The sequence below is a fragment of the Manihot esculenta genome, chromosome 6 (genome assembly GCF_001659605.2).
Source record: "Manihot esculenta cultivar AM560-2 chromosome 6, M.esculenta_v8, whole genome shotgun sequence".
Classification (NCBI taxonomy): Eukaryota; Viridiplantae; Streptophyta; class Magnoliopsida; order Malpighiales; family Euphorbiaceae; genus Manihot; species Manihot esculenta.
This window is the reverse complement of record NC_035166.2, coordinates 872,596-890,654: the sequence shown is the minus strand read 5'-3', so window position 1 is coordinate 890,654 and position 18,059 is coordinate 872,596. Positions and strand designations below refer to the sequence as shown.

The 18,059-nt window shown below is 30.0% G+C and overlaps 3 protein-coding genes across 4 annotated transcripts; 1 reads left to right on the top strand and 2 right to left on the bottom strand.

Moving 5' to 3' along the window:
• Positions 1 to 314: 314 nt before the first annotated feature.
• Positions 315 to 5,173, bottom strand: LOC110618169 (surfeit locus protein 1). 2 transcript variants are annotated; one of them, XM_043957190.1, is made up of 8 exons: positions 5,081 to 5,173; positions 4,992 to 5,050; positions 4,277 to 4,505; positions 4,009 to 4,124; positions 2,711 to 2,949; positions 1,658 to 1,832; positions 1,289 to 1,572; positions 315 to 815 (listed from the first exon to the last, which is right to left on the bottom strand). In XM_043957190.1, the coding sequence occupies exons 3-8, from the start codon at positions 4,482 to 4,484 to the stop codon at positions 746 to 748; spliced, it is 1,092 nt and encodes a 363-aa protein (XP_043813125.1). In that variant the 5' UTR covers positions 4,485 to 4,505; positions 4,992 to 5,050; positions 5,081 to 5,173; the 3' UTR covers positions 315 to 745. The 2 variants fall into 2 exon arrangements, with proteins under 2 accessions (XP_043813125.1, XP_021616944.1); XM_021761252.2 differs by having other exon boundaries at positions 4,992 to 5,173.
• Positions 5,174 to 6,613: 1,440 nt separating this feature from the next.
• On the bottom strand, positions 6,614 to 9,089 carry LOC110617310 (non-specific lipid transfer protein GPI-anchored 3). The gene is made up of 2 exons (XM_021760027.1): positions 8,687 to 9,089; positions 6,614 to 6,750 (listed from the first exon to the last, which is right to left on the bottom strand). Exons 1-2 carry the CDS (start codon positions 9,087 to 9,089, stop codon positions 6,614 to 6,616), a joined length of 540 nt encoding a protein of 179 aa, XP_021615719.1.
• Positions 9,090 to 10,099: 1,010 nt separating this feature from the next.
• LOC110616977 (ABC transporter G family member STR) lies at positions 10,100 to 13,670 on the top strand. Its single transcript, XM_021759529.2, has 4 exons — positions 10,100 to 10,741; positions 10,848 to 11,027; positions 11,229 to 11,497; positions 11,926 to 13,670. Exons 1-4 carry the CDS (start codon positions 10,382 to 10,384, stop codon positions 13,568 to 13,570), a joined length of 2,454 nt encoding a protein of 817 aa, XP_021615221.1. The 5' UTR covers positions 10,100 to 10,381; the 3' UTR covers positions 13,571 to 13,670.
• The last annotated feature ends 4,389 nt before the right edge of the window (positions 13,671 to 18,059 follow it).

Below are 18,059 nucleotides of genomic sequence, written 5' to 3'. Positions count from 1 at the left end.
ATTATTTTAAAGTTAAATTAACAAATATTTAATATTTTTTTTAAAAAACACACTTCTTACAGCATAAAATATATATGTATATATATATATATATACATTCTTCTTTCTCAATGAGCAGCTGTTTTGGCTTTGAACCACGATCTTAATCAGAGCCACAGTACAAATTTCTTAGTTTCCTTCTTAAAATTGGAGCTTAGAGTAGTACTGCATCTCCCAAATATGATGATACCTTGCTTTGAGATATTCAAACCAAAAACTCTCTTCTATTCTCTCCCCTATTTCTTTCATATCTTTATTTTTTACATTGTCAAATATGCTACTGAAGATAAAAACGCTTATTGAACAACAATACATCTTCATGTGACCTTAAATGTCAACTAGAGAGGATAGCCCTCACCTTCTTACATGGCTTTTATCTTGGCTCATCTCAGTTAAAACAAAATGCACATTATTCATGCGGATATAAATTCAACTGGTGGGGTGAAAAAACCTAAGCTGGAAGCGCAGCTTTAACCAAAAAATTTAAACTGATTTGCATCTCTGCAAATGACAAATCATCAAAATTGCAAAATTCAAGGAACACTTCCCAGTTCAACAGACGAAGCGAATGAATTTCCTTCAGTTCGCGAGGATGCATAAGTTCAGATCAATGTATTACGGAGCTCCATGATCTTTGATCAAATTCTTGCATGAAAATTAAGATAAGTTGATCAGAAAAATGTATATTTCTAACACAACAGACTCGCTATCTCCGGCTTCTATTTGGCCTTAGTCTCTTGAACGCCATAAATGTGACAGCAGCTGATAGAGAATACCTGTTCAAAATAAAACCAATATCAGAAGGAATTATAGTTGCTTCATAAATCATCTGGATCTTTTTCAGTGAATTTTTTTTTTCCTGTCTTTCAATTTTGCGAGGCATGCCCTGAAAATCACTCTCATAGTACACCTGGGGAATTAAAGAAAATGTTCATAATGCCATATGAAAAGTACACCTATCCCGTTACTTAAATTTATATTTTGATATCCCTCGAACAAAAACTACATTTTCATGATTTGGATGCCAGGTATATGGTATGATGCCCTCAAACACCTGATCACAGATTAGATCTAAGATGAGAGTACATGCAAGGTGCTGCCCTAGGTCCACTTGGAACTCAGTGATCTTTCTAATCTTTGGAATCCAATGCATGATAATGATAAAGTGTACAGATCAAGGAATAAAATACTATCAAAGCAATCGCTGAAATGTGTAAATAAAGATGTCAAAGTCACTGAACTAGCATACCATGTCAAAGTATAGTTTAGATGGTCTTGTGGCATGACTGAACTGCGTATCAAGGTATTCACATCCTTTGGAACAGGATATGGACATCCTGAACTAATGTTCTCATTGATGTCTTCCACATAGATAGTATTCTCAGGAAGCTCACAAGCACGGGCAATCGATGGAACATCAACATAGAACCACTGGCCAGAGCTTGGATCATTTTCTGGAACAAAAATGCTAGGCTTTTCACTCCCTCGAACCACTCCAACAACTTCTACAGGAGTGACAGCTGGGATTTGATCCTGTAAATTGCAAGAACTAAACATTTCATCTTCTGAGTTAATGGGCTGCAACAACCAAGGAGGACTAAGGAAATACAAGGGACACCTCAATAACTTTTCGCTTCTTGGACCAAAACCTCCACCATGAACTTCGTTCACTCTCTTGGGCAGATAAGGATGTTATATCTGAAGGAGGTTCACCATCTTGTGAAATTTCTAAGGATCTTTCCTTCCAAATACGAGGGACCCATCCTCTATTCACCAGAATTGGTGACTGCACACTGAAAAAAAATAATCTAATATTTGTTAGCTGCAAGACAAATTCAACAACTATCACTCAGTTTAACAGCACAAATAAAGATAGCCAAAACAGGCTTGGACACCTTTAGGCTGTACGTTAGAAAAGTCTGCCAAATTGACCCATTATATAACCTGAAGTTTTATTGTTCAATTTAGTTAATAGTTCTATGCAATATGAACCATTTGTCTATTTCTGTTTGAAACCGTAGGTACAAGCAAGTAAATAGGAATATGTATGATACTTGCCTAAGTTGCCAAAAATTAAAACCACAAAATAATATGAAAAAAACACAAGAACTACACTCAAAAGAGTTAGCAGAACAGAGATATCGAGACAGTAACTCATCAAAATGTCATCAAACAAAAAGTGTAATTATTAAACTAGTTATATTGGTGGTCAAAAGTAAATAGACATTTCTTCATAATTTCTTCCCATGATCATTATCTCGTGATGACTGCAGCCTTTGCATACCAACAAAAGGTCTCGGGTGAAAAACTATTAATTTTTAATGGACGAAAAAAATATTGGCCTGATCAAGTGATAGTTTCAGCAGTCAGTTATTTTATTTGCCGCCTTGAAATGGAACTTCAAGTTATTTACGTCTTTCAAAGTGCAAATACTTGTTAATTTGACCACGTTCACAACCATAACTCAACAGATTCAGACGTCAATGATATGTGCATTTGTAATTGATACCTTTAGCAATTATTTGACAAAACCATCATCCAGAATACAATATTGTCATACTTATGACTTAGGAATGAACATCTTACTCCATGATTATCATATTCCCTAAACTACTGTTGCACTATTGATCTAAGCTACAGTACAACCACCAAAAATTCCAAGCACACTTACCTCTCAGGGTTGTTGGGGATTGGCATTAGGGGTGTAATGACATAGTAACCATTTTCAGTCACTCCAGATATGCTTCTAGAACGAGGACCCACATAGATAGATCTCTTCTCATCCAAAACACCCTTGCATGCCACTCTCCTGAACTCCAAATTATCCAATTGCTCACTCGATGGGGATAAGTCATTGAATTTCATAGGTTCCATTGTCAATCTCTTCTGTCTATAATCCAACATTTTAATCTAAAGACAAAATAAATTTCAAAAGTATCAGTCCCACTAGTGATTCCACTTGACAAATCTACATAGGTCTACTCTACAAAATATAATACTGTTAGTTGCATGCCATTACAACTGAGACAAAGAGATACATAAAATTTGAAGAAAAATGATGAAGTCCTAAAAGGAAACAGCATAAAGAAAATTTTCTGTTTTGAATAACTGTGTTAGAATCAAATGAAATGGTGCATACACCTATCACATTTTAAGGTGTGATTAAGAATTTCAAAAATATATCAACATAATTTAACGAGGCAATGGAATAGCAAAACTGATAATTGAGGTTTAAGTGATAGAATTTATCTAGTTATAGATGCATTTATTTCCCAAGAATATGTCAAAACACACTGTAAGATAGAGACAACTGTACTATTACTAAGGAACGATCAACTTAGAAATCAGATTTAACAAGATATTTTAATGCTCAGATAAAACATACACATAAAAACACTCAGTTGTACTTATCTCTAGGCCATCAACATTGCCACCATATTAGTTCTTTTCCCTATTTTCAGAGTTGCAACTGTTATAATCCACCTTAGTTCTTGTTCTAAAAAGACTTTTAAAGATGAAAGAGGAAAATAATCTTTATCATGCTCTTCAATTATATGACATAAACCAGGGTAATGTAGAACAACTTCCAGCCCAATTTACAAGTTCAATAGATATAACAGTCCCAGTGAAACACTACAAAGGTCTACAGAAATTTTAATTTTTCTGGCAATCAACTAAACAGCTTTGACATTAGAAATTTGTAGATAAACCAAACCAAATTAATTACAGTATATACATCCGCATCAAAGTTGATAACATGCATGCTATTTCCACTTAAACTTAACACCATTGAAGTTGCAAATTTTGAAATAACAAAATGAAGTATAAACAAAAGTTGACAACTTAATTCGAAGATGAATAAACAACAACTATGACGACTAAGCAACACTAATAAATATTTATTGAATTGCGCACTTAAGTGCTAATTGTTTTGAGAGAGAGAGAGAGAGAGAGAGAGAGAAATTTCACCTTTTCTTGCCTTCTGAAAATTTGCCAAGTTCCAAGGCCAAAAGTGATCGCTCCAGGTAGAAATAGCAACCATCTAGACCATCTAGAACCTCTCTCTTTTTCTTGCAAATTACATCCTATGCAACAAAAAACCCCACAAATATATATTTTAGCATATTCATGAAGTTCTCATCTCTTTTCATAAATTTTCTCCTTATGAATACAAGATCAACGCACAAAAAGTAATACAGAAACACATATATTTGTATATATATACATATAGATAGACCTTGAGGTTGAGGAAATGAAGGAGAAGAAGCGTCAGAAACAGGAGAGGAGACGGCAGCCGCTGAGGTACAAAACGAGGAAGATGAAGGAAGCTGATGCTTTGGAAGAGAATAAATCGCCTCAAATCCACCACCAACGCCAACACCAGCACTAGCAATGACCCTTTTCGTTAGGGTTTTGGAAATGGAGGAAGCGAAAGAAGCCATCATCACTCCTACATCTGATTCTTTCTGAACATGCAGAGAGAAATATGTACTAGTTAGGGGTCTCTTTTATTAAAAAAATTTAGAAGCTCGAGCTCAACTCGTGAGTTAGATATTAAAATCAAGCTTATTCAAGCTCGATTTATAAAAAGCTGAGTTCGGTTCAGTAAGCTCGAGCTCGAAATTGAAAAGCTCTACTTGAGCTCAGCGCACTTTAAACAGTTATTAGTCACCATTAATATAATATAAATAGCATTAAAAAAGAAAGTACATTAAAAATAGATTATACAAACACAATTCATAATAAAATTATTTTAAAATTTATTTTCTTTGTTAAAAAGTAAATGTTTGGATGTTGTAAATGAGTCCAAGTACAATCAGCAAAGAGAAGGGAAAGAAAATTTACTAGTTCAGTTATGTGAAAGAAAAAATTAAGATTTTAGAATACTGTATTATAATCTCGTAATTTTGTCTAATATGTAAATTATTTTTTGAGAAGCAATTGAGTCTTACATATCACGTTTGAACTGGAGATCTGCTTGTGACGCGATCCAGAGAAGCGCGATGCAGAGGTGGGCTGCAAACGACCGGTCGATGCAGAGGTGCGGCGTGCGGTGGCTCACGAGCACGAGAAGCAGTGATGCGGCGGCTCACAGGAGCGTGATGCGGTGGTGGTGCTGGCGCGACGTGCTGCTGCTCAGGGGGGCGACAGGTCCTCTGGCTGAAGATGCGATGATGGCTACTGCGTGATTTGCTAGGGAGAAATGTGAATTGGGTAAATTTTAGATGCTAGGTTATTACAAATAATACACCGAATCTACGTAGTTTTGATGTAAAATATATTTTTTATGATTAGATAATTTAATTAATGGTTACAAAAATATCTTTTTATAATTAGAGGATTTTATTTAAACTACATTATTTTAATTAAAATTATACAGTTTAATTAATAGACTTTATGAGAATAAAATCATAAAAATTCATTAATTATAATTAATTAGGTAAAGAGTGTATTGTATTCATAAAAAGATTTTTATAATTATCCTTTAATTTTAAAAAATATCTAATTTTTAAAAATGTTTGGTTGTTGCAGGTCCATTACTAAGAAGATAAAAATTTTTAGTTCTTGCAATTTACAGGATCAAATCACTCCGACATCTGATTCTTTCTGAACATGGAGAGAGAAATTGCACTAGTTCCTGAGCGAGGGTTTATACTGTCATAGCAGGGGGGTTTTAATTGAAAATGGGCTCCAACGGAGTGAGAATCGAGATTTCATTTCTCAGGCCCAATTGAGCCCTAAATTATTGGGTTTTAATTCGGCGCTCCAAAACTTAAAAATCCAAATTGGAAAAGAAAATTCAAAACTAGGGTTTTGAGCATAGGACCCATCGCCATCCTCCTCTTCTATATAAGCTAAAAAAGCTTCCTCTTTTCTTCTCCATGGGATCAGAACGAGCAGCACTCTGCATCTTGAGAGAGATTTAGCAGGTAACAGTAAGTATCATAGAAGAATTTTGCATTTGCTTTTGGTTTTATTGAAGTTTTAGGGATTGTGCAAAAGAGAAAATAGAAGAAGGCAAAGCGTCACTGATTCACTAATTAAATAGCGAAATCAGTCCTCTTAGTTGCCGATATCAAAACCCTAATCATCGAGCAGATTATGCTTGTAATTTGCCCTTTTTCCTCTACGGCTTTTTGCATTCAGATGCTCGTACATTTTTCAATTTTCTCTTTTTTTTATTAATTCTTTTTTGCCTTTTATTTCATTTTTGTTTGATTTTTTTCCCACCAGAAAAAAGAACTCCTACCTTCTTTTTTTTTTTGAAATAAAAGAAATCTTAGTTTTTCTTTTTTGTTTTTTAATTAGAAGGTTCAGGTTTTGGTTAATTGATTCAAATTGATTCGATGAAATCGAAGATAAAAAAATTGATTAACATTTGGTTCAATTCTATTCTATAATCCATTAGGATTATGTGGAGATCAATTAAATTTTTAATGTGCCAGATTAACCATTAAGGCAAAGAAATGAAAAAATTAGAAAAAAAAAAAGAAATTAAAATAAAAGGATATTCAAGGAAGATTATTTTCCAAATAAAATGTTAAAAAATCTAATTTGATTTAGGATCTGTAAATTAGGGTGATAATGCTAAGAAGAAGACTACTAGAAAGATAGAAATGAATCCACATCTCTCAAGTTGAGACCACCAATGGCCTCCGCGTTCTGGAGTTGATGAGCTAGGGGGAGGTGATGATTTTTCTGACAGAGAACCTGCAACCAAATTAATACATACTTGATTAAGAGCTTTCCTTCACATTATATTTCAACTTTTTTTTTAAAAAAAAAAATATTTATTATGTATACTAAAACATAGATTTTTCATAGCATGGAATATATTAAAATTGAGAGAATAATTAATATGTTTCGCATAGTATAAGATTAAATAATAATTTTTTTAAAATTAATATTCAAAAAATAAATTTTCATTTACAACCAGTTCTTAATAAAATTTAATAGCTTAATGCCTAATTTCTTCTTTATATTTATTAAATACTTAATTTATTATAAACTTTTAGTATAAATTAACTTATGATTTGTAAATTAAGCTAAAAAAAATTGGGCTTTATTTTTTATTTTTGGGTTAGATTAATTTATTAAACTGAAATTGAAATTTTGATTTTGAAGTTAAATTAAACTTATATTGAAACTTATCGTTAATTTGAAAAAAGAGAAAAAAGAGTTAAATTAAACATCCCTATTAATAAATGGGCGAAATTGAAAATTTTAACCACCAATTAACTAATATATTTAAGGCAATTGTATTTTTTTTTTTTGAAAAGGGTATGACCTCTTTTTATGATTTTTTCTTTTTGAAATTCAGAATAAATATATTTACAATTTGAAGAAAAAGAAATTTATGGATTTGAATAGCATGAAATATGGGAACTTACTACTTGGAGGTGAATCTGGAGAGCTGGTTGGGGAAGTTGCTACATCCATTGCAAAGATAAAAATAAATAATTAGTACATAATATAAAACACAAAATTAGTAATATATATATATATATATATATATATTAATTCATATATGCGTAAATATTAACACCTGAATTTTATAAAATATAAATATTAATTATTTAATAAAATTAAAATTTTAGCTATTCAAAATAATTATAAAAGTCAAATTAAAATAATTTAATGATAAATACATTTAATTAAGTATCGATATATTTTAGATTTAACACTGTTATTTCAACGTACCATTAATTTTAATTTTAATTCAATTTGATTTAATTGTTAAAATTTTATTTTAAATTAAAATATTTATTATAAAAAGAAATATTTTAGTTTCAAATTCGGACTTGTAGAGTTTTAGTCTTATCTCAATCTAAATTAGACCAATTTAGTTTCAGTTGAATTTCAATTTTGAAATCAAACTTGAATCAAGTCTAAATATTTTTTTTAATTGCAAAGTCTAAATCTAAATACTAAGGAAAAAGCAAAAAAAAAAAAAAAACCCTAAATTTGCTATAAAAGATCTGGCATGGAAGATTGAAGATATTTCCATGTTCATAACTAAACTAAATTTCATGCAAAACCGAATTCTCACAAATAGGCAGCATATTGAAATTGAATTATTGAATATAATAATAACAATAATAATAATAATAATAATAATAATAATAATAATAATAATAATAATAATAATAATAATAAAACAAATAAATAATAAAAATAAATCTAATTAAACTCTTACATTTTTTTTTCATTTTCAACCAATTAAACCGATTAAATAAATTCTCGTTTAATAAAAAATTATTTTTAATAATAAAAAATTATTTTTAATAATAAAAAATTATTTTTTAATATTAAAATATTACTTATTTAATATTAAAATATTAGTTTTTATAATTTTAAAAATTAAAATTTTAATATTTAAATTATTATAAAAATTTAAAAAATATATAAATATAATAAATAATTTTTAAAAATATAAAAATAAAATTTTATCGTATAAAAAATATTATTATTAAAAATATTATTTTATTATTAAAAAATAATATTATATTATATGAAAGCTTATTTTATGATTGAGTTAACTTAATTGATTTAAAATTTTGAATTCTAACCGGTCGAGTAAAAGTATAAATATTTAATTGGATTTATATATGCAATAATAATACTAATAGAACCATTTTAAGCATACCATTCTTGCAAGAGGAGAGATCAGCCTGTGCACCACAAACCTTGAGAAGATTCATTGCATCAGCCTCAGTGACATTAAAAGACTGCAAAACCCTAGCATTGGTCAATACACTACACAAGCATTGAGCTTCTGTGGTGATCATATCTTTCAGAGGAACACAGCACGTTGCCGGTGCCGTCTCCGGCAACTTCAAGTAAGGTTGACATGGCATCAATTTTTGCATGCAATCTATCGACTCTTTAAGATTACTGCTGCCATTGTGAGTCTCTTGAACAATATTATTAACCGTTTGAGATAAAGAATCGCCGTAAACTTCAGTTATTTCTTCAATTCTCTGAGAAAATCCAACAGAAAAATATAAATGAAATATAACTAAAATATTGAGAAAGAGCTTGAAATTCATAATGGAGATATATGAAAATTCAATAAGAAATAGAATCTTGGTAATGAAGAGAGAAAGTGAAAGAAAATAAAAGAAAATAATCGAGAATTTTCATTGATACGTTTTGTTTCTCTCTTACATATGATGTTTCTCTCTTACATATGATTTTTATAAGAAAATGATCATATAGTGAAACAATTCTAATTTTAGAAGTTAGAATGTTTGATTTGATCCTGCTATATCTCCGATTCACTATCCGATTTAGAATGGTTTAATCCTGGTAAATTTTTTATTAACTGATTTATTTTACGGTTAATTATGCAATTGTTGCTAATTTATACTTTATAGCTCGATTTATGGGCATTCCCTAATTATTATTATTATTATTATATTAACAGTAAAATTATTAATAATATCTAAGTATTTTACTTTAATTATCAAGTTCGAGTATCTTGTATGAAACAGCTTTAAACTCTTATTTGAAATTTTTAATTTTGAAAAAAAATAAAAAATAAATTAATTTTTTTTTCTAAATATTTATATTTGACAAAATCTATAGTTTAAAATTTTAATTATCTTGAATTTTTATGAGAATTGATTTTAAATAAAAAGTAAATTTTATCAAATTTAATTATCTTGAATTCTTTCTCCCTTACTTTGCAATGATTTTCATTTTGCAAGAAAAAAATTTAAATAATCTTTTATAAAATATACATAATTCTAATTTTTTATGTTAAAAAATAATTTTTTTTAAATTCAATAAAAATTTTTTAAAAAAAACCAATTAAATTGAATTTTTATAGATTTCTTGATTACAAACAAGAAAATTGTTGAGTTTCAACATAAATGAAAATATTCTGATTTTGAAGTCTTAAATCTTGAATAATTGCAATTCCGAGTGAAAATTTGTGATTATTATTAGTGATATTTCTAAGTTCTTCAAATACAAAATGCATTAAAGATGCTAAAGTTGTAGTTTTGGAGTCAATTGTATTTAGCATTGATTGATTAATCCTTAAAAATCCTTATGGAAAAGAAGAATTGCATATGCAGTGTAGAATGCAACAAAGAATTCCGGCCAAATCAAAGCAAATCAACGGCAAGAACAATGCGAGGAGGAGAGGGACTTGCCGTCCTCCTTCCTTCACAAAACTCCAAGCCCCATTTCATTGAGTTTAACCATCAAACACTTTGTCTGCATCCCACAAGTTATTTCTCTCACCTTTTAATACCGAACTACAACCCATCTTTGCCTGAGCCACAACATCATCAGGCCAAATCTAGCCTACTTTTGCTTCCTCTTCTTCATCACAATGGCTTCAAAGGTCAACAGGACCAAGTCCAATAGAAATCTTGAGACTTTACTTGACATAGACAAATCATTGGCTGCAAAGAAAAATGATGTCCCACTTGAGCCTAGGAAGATCATTCCTGGGCATGGCCTTGAGTTCAGAAATGTGTCATATAGTGTTAAGAAGAAGCTGAAGAAAGATGGTGTTTGGATCACCAAAGAAGCTTATCTTCTCAATGACATATCTGGCCAAGCTATAAGGGGTGAAATTATGGCCATCATGGGACCTAGTGGTGCTGGAAAATCCACTTTTCTTGATGCCTTGGCCGGTCGGATTGCGCAAGGTAGTCTTGAAGGATCTGTCCGGATTGATGGGAAACCGGTCAGTGCATCTTTTTAACCTAATAATATGTATGTTTTAACTCGATATATATAAAATGGACGTATTTGCTCATATTATAATGAACGAATCTTGTATTGTTGTGCAGGTAACTACAAGCTACATGAAGATGATTTCATCTTATGTGATGCAAGATGATCAGCTCTTCCCTATGTTGACTGTTTTTGAGACCTTCATGTTTGCTGCTGAAGTTAGGCTTCCTTCTTCAATTTCCAGGAGTGAGAAGAAACAAAGAGTGTATGAACTCCTTGACCAACTTGGTTTAACGGTACAAAAGAAAAAGATTTCCTCTGTTTTGTTTATTTCTTCTTGAAGTTTTAGATAGTGGGAATTTTTTTTGTTTAATTCAATTAACTCCGGCTGAGGTTCGAACTCAAAACCTGGTGTGGAGACAACTCAAATACCAATGAATTAAAATTCATCGATAGGGGGTAAATTTTTTTTGATATCTGATCGATTGTACATGCAGAGTGCAACACATACATATATTGGTGATGAAGGAAGAAGAGGAGTTTCAGGTGGAGAAAGGAGAAGGGTGTCAATAGGAATTGATATAATTCACAAGCCATCGCTGCTGTTTCTTGATGAGCCCACCTCAGGTCTTGATTCTACAAGTGCTTTTAGTGTAGTGGAAAAGGTGAAGGACATTGCTAAAGGCGGTAGCATTGTCTTGATGACCATCCATCAGCCTTCTTACAGGATTCAAATGCTCTTGGATCGTATCACAGTTCTTGCAAGGTATGATCACTACTACATTTTAAGGTTTATGCAGTAGTATCATAACTACGGTTATAAGTTTGTTGCTTTATTAAAGCAACAGTTTTACGACAGTTTAAATTATCGTAAAGAAAATTCAATTTTCACTATAATAATATATTTAATAAATAATTTATTTTGTATTTAATAAGATTATAATTATAGCCGCATTTTTTTTATTCATTATAAAAAAATAAATAAATTGTTATCTATGCTGTAAAGTAGCAAATGCAATGGTTTAAGAACTTATAACTACAATTTAAGTATTTAAAATAGTAATTTATCGTGGTTGCCTTGGACACATTTTCAAAGCAGCGGATAGAAAATCTTGATTTTTATTGCCGCAATATTCAAATGAGTCTATTCATACAGCTTGAGATTGATGAAGATATGAAAAAATCTATGAACAGGGGAAATCTGATATATATGGGGAGTCCAGGTGCTCTTCCTGCTCATCTCTCAGGATTTGGGAGGCCAGTTCCTGATGGAGAAACCAGCATGGAGTATCTTCTTGATGTGATCAAAGAGTATGAAGAGTCCACTGTTGGACTTGATCCTCTTGTCCTTTATCAGAGAGATGGAATCAAACCTGATCCAATAGCCAGGACTCCTATACCCAAGACGCCAAAGACTCCAAAAACACCGAGAACTCCATATTCAAATACCCCTGGATCCAAACGTGCCATTAGCCTTCGGAGCCAAGCATTTTCCATTAATGGAATCATGACCTCCAGGACAGAATCTGGACAATTTGATTTCAATGATGAAGATGATAACTTTGATAATTCACTTGAACGTAGAACTATGCCTACTCCAATGCATATGAACAGTGGCGTTTATCAACCACGTTTGGCTTCACAGTTCTACAAAGATTTTTCAGTCTGGATTTACCATGGTGTCACCGGAACTCCTCGCCGGGCACCCTCCTGGACTCCTGCAAGAACTCCAGGAATGACTCCTGGAAAATCTCAGATTTCTGGAGCAAGAAGTCAAATTTCAAGCCGGTATGCAACTCCACAACAGATCCCTTCTCGCCCAAAAGCTCCAGTGACCCTTAGCTCCTCAGTGGAGGATTCATATGCTACTTCTTATGATGATTTTGGCACGTATGAAGATGAAGATTTGCTTGATGGACCATTACACGGTCCTAAATTTGCTAACCCATGGCTGCGAGAAGTTGCAGTCCTCTCATGGCGGACAGCACTCAATGTTATTCGAACTCCTGAGCTTTTCCTGTCAAGAGAGATTGTTTTAACTGTTATGGCACTAATTCTCTCTTCACTTTTCAAGGACCTGGGTGATTCAACATTCAAAACCATCAACAGGCTTCTGAATTTCTATATCTTTGCTGTTTGTCTGGTTTTTTTCTCCTCAAATGATGCAGTTCCAACATTCATCCAAGAAAGATTCATCTTCATCAGGGAAACTTCTCACAATGCATACCGAGCTTCCTCTTATGTCATCTCATCTCTAATAGTTTATCTGCCATTTTTTGCCATCCAAGGTTTCACATTTGCTGCCATAACCAGATTCATGCTGCATTTGAAAAGCAGTATCATCAACTTTTGGATCATTCTCTATGCTTCATTAATTACTACAAATGCTTACGTTATGCTTGTTAGTGCTCTTGTTCCAAGTTACATCACAGGCTATGCAGTTGTGATAGCCACCACAGCTCTCTTCTTCTTGACATGTGGATTCTTCCTGAAAAGAACTCAGATACCAATCTACTGGAGATGGCTGCATTACATATCAGCAATCAAATACCCATTTGAAGCAATGTTGTCAAATGAATTCAAAGGAACAAGATGCTATAATGGAGCTCCTGCAGATCTTTCACCTGGTCCTCTAGGAGACATCAAACACAGCAAACTGCATAGTAATTACACAGACGTAGCAAGCTGTCCGTTGATCGGAGAAGATATCTTGTCGTCGATGGATATTAATATGGATAATCTTTGGTATGATGTTGCTATCTTGTTAGCTTGGGGAATTCTTTACAGGCTTTTCTTCTATGTGGTTATCAGATTTTATTCCAAGAATGAGAGGAAGTGAACTTCCTTTTCGCTTTTGCTTCTGTTTCAAATCTAAGTTTGTCTGCTAACTGAAGACAAAATCCATATATATATTAGTTGCATGTAATGAATGCTGGAAATTCTGACAATGAGATTTAGCCTGTTGTTCTTGATACTCGGGAGGCTAATCGTCAGATTTATATATATATATATATAATAATAAGATTTACCATTTTGTAATGTTGTATAAAAATTTGAAAATTTTAATAAACATTTTTGAAATAGTTTTCTTTTTTTTTTATAACCACAGAATATTCTGTCCACACCGAATCACCAGACCCTCAATGGGAGAAGATAGAAGAGTCCCAAATGGTTAACTAGTCAAATTAGCTTTTTATCTAAATTAACGCATAAATTTCCTTTTAGACTCAATTTAGTCAGAAATTTTTTAAAAATTAAGCTAAATTTCTTGATTTTTAATTTAAATAAAAAAATAAAAATGATTAATGTCATGATTTTATTAAATATCTTTATATCTTCATTTAGTCCAAAATATAGATAAGTGAATCACAATCTGAAAAAAATTATATGAGACCCATCTGGAGTTTCAGGATTTGAGGAGACTTGCCTATATATATATATATACATGTAAATCAACTAATGTACACAACATAAACCTTCTGCGTTGAATTTATATAGAGAAGGTTACTCCAAGTTCCTTTCAACGGCAATGGCTTCCTGGCGATCAATCTCCGGTGTTGAAGATAGGAAGAAGAAGAAGAAGGAGGGCAAAGAGGATTTTAATCTTGAAGCCGTGGAAGCTTTTAAAGTAGATATTTACGAGGAAGCTTTCATGTTGACAAAGAGATGTTGCTTTCATGAAGAAGGAAGAAGAGGAGAAACAACGACGTCGTCTGCTAAAGATTCAAGAAAATCAACCCTCCTCCAGCAGAAATCATTGAAATTCATGCAGAGAATGGTCACCGTTGTTCGTCAATGCTGCCGCAGAAGCGACAAAGGTTTGAGTTTTAGAAAGAATATTAATGATCTTCAAGTTTGTTATAGCCTTAGCAGTAAATTTGGAGACGTTGGATTAGCTCATGACCAGTGCATGGACGATCAAGATGGATTATGTTTTTGATCAAAAGATTAGTAGGGAGTTGAAGTGAAGATTTATTCTTCTTAGAGAATTAATCACAATTGGCCAACCTGTTAATCCATGGTTATAATATTTTCCCAGGCTAAATTTTTTTTAGTGAAAATATAAAAAATATTTTTTAAAAAAATATTTTTTTATAAATAAATGAAATTTTAAAATTTTATTTTATTTTAAATAATTTACTATTTAATTCTTCTCATATATGAAATTTTATGACATTAAAATATATATAATATATTAAAATATCTATTAATTAATTAATTTTTAATTATTTAATCATTAAATGTTTTATTATTTAATTTATATAAAAATTTATTAATTTTATAAAAATATAAATTAATTAATTTTTCTGTGGACATTTTATATTTTTTTTAGTACTTAAAAAGATAAAATTAATAGAAGTATTAGCAGAATTTTTTAAAATTTAAAAATATTTTAATATATTTTTTAAAATGAAAAGAGTGATGAGTTTTTTCATATTATAAATATTAATATTAATTTTTTTTCTTTTATTTATTTGTAGAGGAGAAAATTTTACATACAACCGAATGTAAAATAGCCAATTGAAAGGAAATTTCTTAGACTGACTAATTGTATAAAGAATATAAAATACAGTTATTTAAACCACTAAATTAAAATATAAAAAGGAAAAAAAAATACCATTATTTATGAAATTCTTGGAAGCAATAATGAAATTATTGGAGATTCTTATTCAGTATCTATGTTGTTGGGAAAGTATAAAAAAATATTTTATAGTTTTATGGATTTTTATTTTAAAATTTGTGATTTAATTTATATTAAAATAATATTTATGGTTAAATAGTGATAATTTTTAAACCCGTTAGAAATGTTGATGAAAAAAATATATAATGATTTAATAAAAACTGAATCATGGATTTTAAAATAAATACGAGCGAAACTATATGATATTTTTTTATATATTTTTTTAATTAATAATTATATTTTATTTATCAAGTTATAATTTTTGTATGATGTTAAAAAATTATCATTTTTTTAATAACTGTATGATACTATACGTACTATTTTGATACAAATTAAATTATAAGTATTAAAGTGAAAATAAGTGAATTCACATAAATACTTTTTTATATTTTTTCTAAATCTTATTATTTGTTATGTTAATATTTCTTAACGGTATTAAAATATTATCTGCTTTTACGTATGGTATAACAATACAAATATTATTTTAAAATAAATTAAATTGAGTGAAAAATACTATGATACTTTTTTATATGGTATTTTTTTATATTTTTACCTTAATTTTATTAAAAAGAAAATCAGCTCGAGAATATGCTAACTCATAGAATGTATATTTACACCCTTGAAGCAATGTTGAGACTAAAGCTCCGATCTATTAAAAAATTAAATCAGGTTAAGGATGACTTTAGTTTTCACAAGATAAAATCATTTTCTGTCGAGAATCTTATTAATATTTTTATATATAAATTTATTAATAATTTTAATTTTTAAATTAAAATTAAATAATAAAAATATTTTTTTTATGTAAAAAATATTTTTTTTTATTTTTCAAACACAAATTATTTTTTATGATAAATATTTTTGAAGTACTGTTTTTCTCAACATTGCCTCAAGCATCAATGTTACTCGGATCTTAAATACTTGACCTCAATTTAGTTAATTTTTAACTTCTTTAACACATAAATTTCAACCTCGATTCAAGTTGGTTAAAAAAAAAATAAAACTATTAGGTTAAATTTCTTGATTTAGGATAAAAATAAAAAAGTTTAATTGCATGATTTTTGTAAAAAAAAATCTTTATTTCTTGATTTAACCAAAAATTAATAACCTTAATTTCTTAATTTTATTTTTTTTAAAAACTATATCGAGCTTATATTGAAATTTTCGATTTAATTTGGATTAAAAAAATAGACTAAATTAAAATTTCCCGATAAAATATTGGCTGAAATTGAACATTAATCCTTAAATTAAAGATAAAATTATATATTTCAATAGTATCTCAAATGAAATTGAAAATGTATCAGTAAGTTTGCATGAAACTAAACCAAAGTTTGAATAATTATCACGTAATTTAACCATGATGTATGCAATAATTTAGCCATGATTGATTGGATGTGTATATTAATTCATACACCATGATATAAGTAATAATTTTATTTTTTTATTTTTTTATAATTACAGATATTTCAGTTAATTAAATTAAAACTACATCATATTCTCACCAAAATTTTCTATTAAATAATTGATGATCGCCGAGTTCTTACAGTCTCGAAAAAGAATATAAACTCAAAACCCATCGAGCCATTCTCAGGCAGACCGATCCACTATCGCAAGTCCTAGTTCTAGTCTGAACACATGGGACAGTCTGAAAGGATTATGAGCGCAAGCCTAATAGGAGGTAATCCAGCCTGGTGATGTGATGTGAACGAGAATAGTTGACCCAGTCACTTCGCAGCCCTATTCGCATTAGCGCCGGAAAAATTTAATAGTCGTCTGACGTGGAGAAAGAGTCTGATACCTCCGTACGTACGGATCTGAGTGACAGAAATAAATGATACTGTAATAGAAAAGCGATTAGACGTCGCTAGTAAATAAGATAAAAACAGATAAAAGAAACGTCTTTTTTCTTAAACAAACTTATAAACCTTATTTTTTAAATTTTAGAAAATCAATAATAAAATGATGAAGTGATGTTACGAACATTTATTCTATTTTTTAGTTTTTACTACTAGAATTTAAATTACACTTACAAATTATAAAAAAATTTATTAATTAACCTCTCAATTATAAAAATTACATGTTTTAAAAAATTTACCGATTAATTTAAAACTTACTAATTAATCTTTATAATACAGTATAATAAAGTTGGCTTTGTCTGCCAACATTATTCACGTGTTGATTTCTATAAAACTGAAACTTGAGACTAGTTGATTCTTTTTTAGACGGATATTCTCCTCTTTATCTAAGACTTTTTAATAAATTAAAAATTAACTAATAAATTTTTTTAAATTAAATAGTAATGACTAAATAATAATATTAATATATTTTTTTAAAATTAATACACATAACATAAAAATTAAATAGCAAATTTTTTGTATATATGTATGTATATTAAACCAATTGAACACAATATCTACATTTTGAGAGATCACTAGAGAAGGTTACTCTCAAGTTTCTCTCAACAGCAATGGAGTCCAGGCGACCAATCTCAGATGTTGAAGAATGGAAGGACAACATTGAACTTTTATCTTTTGAAGTCTTGAAGGCTTGTAAAGTAGATATTCACAAGGAGGTTACTTTGTATGAAGCTTTGTTGTTGACAACAGAAGTTGCTACCATGGAGGAGGAAGAAAAGAAGAAACGATTAGGG